At 38.8% G+C, this 8,490-nt stretch overlaps 2 protein-coding genes across 2 annotated transcripts; one reads left to right on the forward strand and one right to left on the reverse strand.

The window, feature by feature from the left end:
- Positions 1–1,033: 1,033 nt before the first annotated feature.
- On the forward strand, positions 1,034–3,269 carry LOC133739934 (brassinosteroid-related acyltransferase 1). Its single transcript, XM_062167760.1, has 3 exons — positions 1,034–1,726; positions 1,895–2,383; positions 2,543–3,269. Exons 1-3 carry the CDS (start codon positions 1,145–1,147, stop codon positions 3,050–3,052), a joined length of 1,581 nt encoding a protein of 526 aa, XP_062023744.1. The 5' UTR covers positions 1,034–1,144; the 3' UTR covers positions 3,053–3,269.
- A 263-nt stretch (positions 3,270–3,532) lies between these two features.
- Positions 3,533–7,517, reverse strand: LOC133739981 (two-component response regulator ARR12-like). The gene is made up of 6 exons (XM_062167807.1): positions 7,043–7,517; positions 6,453–6,605; positions 5,697–6,086; positions 5,397–5,473; positions 4,101–5,303; positions 3,533–3,817 (listed from the first exon to the last, which is right to left on the reverse strand). The coding sequence occupies exons 1-6, from the start codon at positions 7,170–7,172 to the stop codon at positions 3,803–3,805; spliced, it is 1,968 nt and encodes a 655-aa protein (XP_062023791.1). The 5' UTR covers positions 7,173–7,517; the 3' UTR covers positions 3,533–3,802.
- Positions 7,518–8,490: the final 973 nt, after the last annotated feature.

The following is an 8,490-nucleotide window of genomic DNA, read 5'->3' on the forward strand; positions in this document are numbered from 1 at the left end:
AACATGAGGGGTTCGTCTCTTTTGCTTCGATCATTACATATATGAACCAAGGATTGTTTCATCCTGAAAATAAGGTGAGTGCTGGAAAAAGTCGATACACCAAGAGACAAGACTACTAGACTAGGGCTTTAAAATCACGCATGCATTCTTATATTCTTGCTTTGGCCACGGCCTTTTCTTTGTCTTTGGCTTGCTATCAGCAACTCCACCCGTTGAGTTTGACCGGTCAGAACTATTCATTGTTTTTTTGCCTTGTATTTCTACTATCGAGGCTGGCAGGTCAGATACTGTTCACAAAATGTCACGACTAGTCAAGTTTTTAGTCGAGTTCTTGACTAAAAACTTGACTAGTCGTGATATTTAGTGAACAATATCTGACCTGCCAGCCTCGATAGTAGAAATACAAGGCAAAAAAACAATGAATAGTCTTGACCGGTCAAGCTCAATGGGTGAACTTGCTCTCAAGATTGAAGAGTCACCTGCAAACCCTATCCTAGCTCTAACCCTAGCTAGCCCTCTCTCTCTATCTCACACAATAATGACAACCTGTACTGTACATGTTGAACCCCACCACTCCTAGCTTCTTCCTCCGATCGATCAATTCACAAGTCCACCTTCAGCAAAACAGAAAGCAAGTTTCTCTCTTAACGGAGCTGAGAGATATATAGGCGTTGTTAATTATTAATTGGGATCATATTACTACACTAGTGAAATAAAATGGATAATAGACAAGGTTGAAGGTTAATACAGAAACATAGACCATAAACTCGAAGGTCATAGACGTGCCAATAATGTAACATAGACAAATGATCGATCAGTAGCTAGCTAGCTAGCTATATAGTGGGTCATTATATATTTCCTCCATATGGTGCGAGACAGATCGATCACCGTATGAATAATACAGGGACTACTTTGAACTACAGTAGCATGCAAATGCAAATTAAAGCCGCCTCAATCATCTATAAATAAATAATTAACTGCTAAAATGATTGGCTACAGTACCACTAGTACTGTACCTCTTCATTCTCGGATGTCTATATATCTACCAGCTCCTTGCTTCCCTTCTCTCACACTTTTATTGACAGAAACAGTCTGGTTATATTAGTTACTACTAGCTAGTCCTGTAGCTACGTACTGATCAAATATGGCCAGTAGTACTGAATTAGGTGATCATGATCATGATGAATACTTGATCAGTAAAGTTTCAATCACCGAAACCGTACTGGTGTCTTCTGCACCAGTTTTGCAGCAGCCTCCAAAAGTTGTCAGCCTCTCAAACTTGGACCGCCAGTGTCCACTTCTTATGTACTTGGTTTTCTTTTACAAATATCCCACCACCTCCTCTGTTGATCATAATCGAATTTGGTCGCTTGATTCAGTTTTTCAAAGCTTGAAGTCAGGCTTGGAAGAGACTTTATCCATTTGGTACCCAGCGGGAGGTAGATTGATCATGACCAGCTCCACCGACGACGACAAAGTCCTTAGATCTAATGATGTTTATCATGAGACTAATAATTCTAAGCAGTCGCTTGGCGGTCTTAACTTGTTGTGCAACAACAAAGGTGCTGTTCTTGCCAAGGCAGCCACTGTGGTTAAGATATCAGAGCTTGGAGACCTCTCTCAATATAATGACTTCTTCGGAAACTTGGTTTACAAGCCTCCTCCTCCTGTGCTTGATGATCAACATGAAGATCATTTCTCTCAGATGCCTTTAGTTGCTGCTCAGGTTCATACCTAAAGAATTAATCCTCCATACATGCATAAGCTAGCATCCTCTTCTTCTTCTTCCTAATTGAAACAAGTTAATAATTTAAGATAAATCATCTCTTAATTTTTATATTTTGTGATCATTAATTAGGGTTTTGTTTTGGTGGAATACATGAATTTAATGTAGGTGACCAAGTTTGGATGCGGAGGGTACTCAATTGGCATTGGCATCAGCCACTCGTTGTTTGATGGACCAGCTGCATATGAGTTTATGTGTGCATGGGCTTCTAATTCTGCTATCAAACCAAATAAAAACAAATTAGACGTCATAATGGATGATGAGCTGCAGCCTAAACCAGTAGTACTGGTGCACGATAGAGACGCACTGTTGATGATGGTTGACAATTATTCATGTCATGATGACGATAACGATGACGATGAAGGGGTTAGCTGTAGGGCTGCTGCCATAGATCATTTATATCAACTGATAATGCAATCAGCAGCAGCAGTTGCATCCACTGATCTCCTGATGATCAAGAGTAGCAATGATGATGATAATTATGTTCACAAGACCTTTCATTTGAGCAGTGCATTCCTCAACTGTTTGAAGAAGCAGGTTGTTGGTGACAACTTTTCATGTTCCTCCTTTGAACTTGTAGCAGCTCACCTCTGGAAGGTAAATTTCTAGCTTGCAAAAACTAAAAGGCCAAACTTGAACTCCATGAATATTTGCTTTCCTTCCACTATTGATCTTTACGCGCAACAATTATTCATCACAACGTTACAATGTCTGTGTGAACTCTATAAATGTATATACAACGCATGTGGATTTCAGGCGAAGACTTTGGCTTTAGGATTGAGCATGGAAACAATGGTGTGCTTGCAATTTGCTGTGGACGCGAGGAACAAGGTGGACCCTCCACTTCCTCAAGGTTTCACCGGCAACGCTTACGTCCTGGCCTCTGTTGCGCTCACTGCCTCACAGGTTGTTGACCAATCCGACCACAAAGCCATTGTTGACAAGATAAGAGAAGCCAAGAAGTCTGTGACAAACAAGTACGTCAAGTCGTACATGGAGGCGGTTGCAGGTGGTGGATCCCAGCAGACTTCTCTACCTCCTCTCAAGGAGCTCACCTTAGTGTCTGATTGGACCAGAATGCCCTTCCACAAGGTTGGTTTCTTACAAGGAGAAGCAGATTATGCTTCTCCGTTGGTCGCTCCAGTGACAGAGGTTATTTATTTCATGCAGAATCCAAAGGATGACAAGGGCATTGACATGAGAATTGGATTGCTTCCGCAATACCACGATGCCTTCACTCGCTATTTCCTCACCAATACCAACTGAAATCTTCCGGTACTGTTAAAAGTTTGAAGTGAAACTCACAGTTGGACATTGTTAATCATGAGAATTCAGTTGATTTGGCCTTTGAAGGAAGTGGTTGGTTTGGTACTAATGTGGTCCGTGAAAAGATTATAAATGGGATTGTGTTTAATGATTGTGATTTATCATAAGCTATTCAAAGAATCAAAAACCAATTATTAATTGCATAATTATGAAATGGTCGTTTGTTAAGGCACATTACACACCTCACCAAAAATTAGAAAATGTTCTTGGTCAGACGATGATGTTGTAGGTACTCCTGTCATTATCTTAATCTATCCTTAATCTTGTGGCCAAAAAAGAAGGGGAAAGAAGCAAAGTATGAAAGTGCATGTGCGAAAATGAGCCTCATGCTACAGCTGTTTAAATGCTTAAAATGAGCCAAAGGGAAGGCAAAGCATTAAGCATTGTATAGTTAAAGCTGCATTATCATTAAAACTACCCTAGAAACGGACAATGCCCTTTCATATCAGTACGTAGCAAAGCCCTTATTTGTTCAATTAACCAGAAACTGACTGCTCATCATCATCTAACTAAAAAGACTGACTAATGGAGACAGAGTCCGAATAAGTTGTTTTGCTGCTAACAAAATACAAAACTTTTGATGAATGTAGAGACACCTACACAAATGCTATGAAACTCATCTCGCAAAGAACAGTACGTTCTGGATCTTTCCACTTCTCATGTTGAAGTCTCCTTCCCATTGATGTCGCCTCATCTCTTTTCCAGCTGCATCACCAAGTTCATGTTATTCACATCAAGAAGATAAAATGAAACATGTGATGATTGTAAGCAAAAAATTCTTCAGTTCAATTTTGTGAATTTTACCAAGTTTATGTAACAGAATTAATAGGGAAATGAAAACTAAGCTGCACCTATAATGACTGTTATCACTTCTCAGTATACAAGTATATACTCTTATCAGATCAGAGGCTAGGCTGTTAATAGAATGAAAGTACTCATTTCTACTAAGCTTTCAGAAAACTGAAGGAGGAGTGCTTAGGTTTCATACCTGATTTGTCATTGCACTCACTAAATCATCCAATAACCCATAATTATTTGATACTAGCCCACCCTGTGGCTTCCGTTGGTCCATAGTGTACCCTGGCTTCAAGTTCATTGATGCCTCCACTGATCTTTCAACCTCATCAAATTTTATGTGCAAAGGATCAAGAAAATTTGACTGTCCAATGGAATTGAAGTCCATGTTTCTTTGTAAAGTTGTGCCTTTTGAGTCCAAATTCTGGTCAAAAGCCACGGGAATATTAGCAGGCATCAAAGAGTTCATGGAGCTACTTATAGCATCCGAGTGGTGGTATGGGGAATCCTGCTTATGATCCATCCACACCCACCCCTGAGTTGGATCACTATCAATTATCTGCTCAGCAGTGCTACTAATTGCAGAAGGTTGGATCAACATTTCTGTTCTTGGATCCTGCAATTGACTGGAGACTGAATTTATAGAAGGAACATCAAACTGACAGTTCCGCAGTTGCGAGGACATTACAACAGGTATATTGTCCCTCATATTACTTGATGGAAAAGAATTTGATCGGAAAGCAGATGACTGAGCAGCGCTTGACCAGCTGTCATTCAACCTACCATGATCCAGAAAGGGGGCAGAAAAATCAGATTTTAAAGGAGCCACTGAAAGTGAAGACTGGTTTACATATTCTCTTCCACCTTCAAAATCTCGAGGATGTCTTAAGATTGGGTCGTCTGTAAGCCCAACAGCATCACTTGATCTACTGACAATCAGTTTTGCATCTGAAAGACCACCGGCAATGGGAAAAACTGGTGTACCATTGATACCAGCAGAGAGGTCCCGCACGGAGGTAGCACCTTTACTGTGCCGTTGATCAAGTTCCAAATTTCCTTGAAACATACTTCCATTACGGTTTCCAGGAAATAAGCCCTGATCAAGAATCGAGTTGCTTGGATGTTGTCCATGACCCAACTTAATTGATCCTGAAGATGGCAGGCAATGCTGACCCAGACCAGCAGGAGTGTTCACTCTACCAATCATCCCATTAAGTGGCATGGATCTAAAACCAGTGTTGTTAAACTGCCCAGGTCCAGTCAATGCATGGTAATTTCGAACTCCGTTGAAAGAACCCATTCGCAAATAAGAAGAATCCGAACTGCCTATAGCTGCCATCATATTAGCTTGTTGGTTTGCTACGCAACTGATTCTTTTAAGATATAGTCTAAATTTCTGCAATGGAACAAAGAAAAAAGAAAAAGAAGGGTAAGCTCCCGGAAACAGAAAATAAAAACTGTTGAACTGACGAAATATCGGCATTCATACCTGGAGATGGCTTGCCACATTTTCTCTAGTAAGGTTATCCTCATTCATCAAATCTAGAATCTTTTTGGGTACAGCCTCTGCATCCAAACAAATTAAGCCAAGCAATTAGTAATGAAAAAAAAAAAAAAAAAACTTAATTCATGAAAGAAGCTTTACGCATACAGGACTCATGAATTGCCTATTCACTAGTACAAGTTTTGAGTCCAGGCTATAATTGTAGAAAGTTTAAAGATGAAAAATTCAACACATTAAGGAGTATCAGAAATCTCAAGTAACTTAGACGAGAGTTGAAGAACATACTGTCAATGCCCAACTTATTAACAGCAGCAACAAACTTGCGATGCAGGTCTACAGACCAAACAACGCGAGGCTTTTTCTGGGTTGAAGGATCATCATTGTCATACCCATCCTCATCACGATTGTCATCCTCATCCTCATTCTGATCCTTCCTTTTTTTATTGAGCTTCACATTCTGATCCGAATTAGCCATGCCTCCACCACAATTTCCAATATGAGACTTGTCCTGATTGCCAGAATTTGTCCGGTCCTTCGAATCAACCTTCTTTCTCCTGACAACATGTTGCCAGATGTTCTTCAACTCTTGAATTCGGACAGGCTTTACCAGATAATCACAAGCTCCATGGGTTACTCCCTTCATCACAAGTTCTCTATCTCCATTTGAGGACAACACTAAGAAAATATCACACTTCATAATTAATAATCGAGTTCAGACTACAAAAGAAAAAGAAAAAAGAGGTAGCTGCAGATATGCTATCACAAGTCTAAGAATTGACTGCAAATTTTAAGAAACTTTAGACTGTCAGAATTTGTTGTATATGGTTCAATTTTACAAATAGTAGATATCTACAACGTTCTAGCTGCAACATTTGCACACCATGAAGACTTCTTGTTAAAACCGAAAACTTTGTTCTTTGACTTGTATAACTAACTTATCACGATGCTGTCTTCAATTGTTAGAAGTTAAAACTTTATATAGTGAAAAGAAGAAGCTAGGGACAACATAATGGAGATTGTGAACAATGGTCGTGGATTTACTTATAACAGGGAGATCCATCTCAAGCCCAACGAGCTCGAGCAACTTGAATCCATCCATGTCTGGCATTTGGACATCACTGATAACCAAGTCAAACTTGTTCCTGTTTTCTCTTAACAACTCCAATGCAGTAAATGCATGACTGGTAGCCGTAACTGCAAAATCCAACACAAAAACTATATAAACACACCTATCTTCTAGAGTGTTAAAACTGAAAGTGCAGATGCAAAAGCAGATGGCGCAATCAACAAGTCATCCAATAAAGAGATCCGATGATATGATAGTACCTAATAGACAATAACATAAACAACTGAATTTGAACATAGTTGAGAATCCGCTTGATCTCCTCTATCTAACTATGATATCTAAGAGAAAATCTTATGAAGTATTGAATCTTGTCAAGAACAGATATTTAAGAAGAAGATATCAAATTTAGACATTGGCAGAAAAGCCAAGGTACACTCAAATCACAAATAGATTATGTTTATAGCATGCGAAAAGAAACAAGAACAAAATTTCAATACCAAACAAAAGCAAAAAAGCTTGATAACAAAATCCAAAAAAAGTGAGAACAGAAGGAACATAGACACACCATGATATTGGCACTTATGAAGCATAGTCTCCAAGACCCGCAGGCAAGTGACATCATCATCGACGATAAGAACTCGCATTCCAAGAGGAAACTGATCTCTTTGGTCATCAAGTACTGGCTCGATAGTCATCTTCTCAAGTAGAGAACTTGATAGAGAAATCACAGAGAAGTTAAAAGCCTGAAGCTGCTTTCTTATTCTGGGCCTTCCCGGAAAACCCAGAATATATGAAATCAAAAAAACACGGAGAATGGATTGGTGAAGACCAATGATGAAAGAAGGTGATTAATGCCTCTGTCTCCTTCTCTCATAGGAGGGTAGGGAGTCAAGTTTGTGTACAAGGAGAAACACAGAAATGAAATGGAATCTCAACTAAATGTGTGGGATCACACTGAAAGCTGGAACAGCAAGTACTCTGTAGACTTTCCTGAAATGAACCCTTTTTTTTTTCCTGCCTGGTTTAATTTCGTTTCAGTGAAAAGAATCTCGAAAAGATTTGGAAATAATTTTAATTTGATTTCTCAAGCGCAAGCGCGTGCTCTCCCACGCATCAGTTGACTGTTTGATGCATATTACTTTCTAAGAAGTAAGACAAAAATAAAATGGCTCATATCAAAATGGAAGCAAATCCAGAATCTTTTACTTACCAACTTGGGTTGGTTCACTTATTATCTGCAACTGGAATATTTATCTGCAGATTCTAAAAGGATTAAACGCGATGGGTGATTTTTTTAGATAATTTCCTTACATATTCTTTTTTTATCGGGATTAGATAGCAAGTCACCTCGATTACATTAGCGAGTTAGTAACACATATCCAGTCAATATTCAGACTGAGATTCATGAGGACATCCCAGCAAAACTAGACTAATCCCCCGTCACAGGCACACCAACCCGAAGGCCTCTCAAATCATAAACTTGTAAGAGTTGGAACTCGAATCCTACACATGAGAGTTCCATGCTAGAACACTCAACCACATCAGGTGATTCATATTACTAAAACCTACACATATACATTGTTAACAAACAAACTTTTAGTCTTTAAAAATACACATGAAAATTCTCAAAAAAAAAAAAAATACACATGCAATACTGTAAGATCACGAAATATTTGAGAACTATCGTTATGCAAATTCGTACATAAGAATACCAAAAGCATCGTTTATAGTATTGATATATGAAGGGCTAGTGGTCGAAAGAATATTCCTTCATTTTTCTGATATCCCTTTTCTTTTTTCTTTTTAATGCTTTGGCTTTTATTTTCTTTCTGAAAATGAGTTCAATAAGTCAATAATTTGATCACAAGTTTGAGTACGCTTAATCTATGTGCAGGTGTGAGTTGGGCGTGCATTTTTTATTAAACAGACAAAGTCTCAATCATACAACTGAAAACCGATCAAAGTAAAGTAATGAACGTGGCCTCTTTCAATAATAGGTTCCTTACATTTCTT

This window comes from Rosa rugosa, chromosome 3, assembly GCF_958449725.1.
Source record: "Rosa rugosa chromosome 3, drRosRugo1.1, whole genome shotgun sequence".
NCBI classification, from domain to species: Eukaryota; Viridiplantae; Streptophyta; class Magnoliopsida; order Rosales; family Rosaceae; genus Rosa; species Rosa rugosa.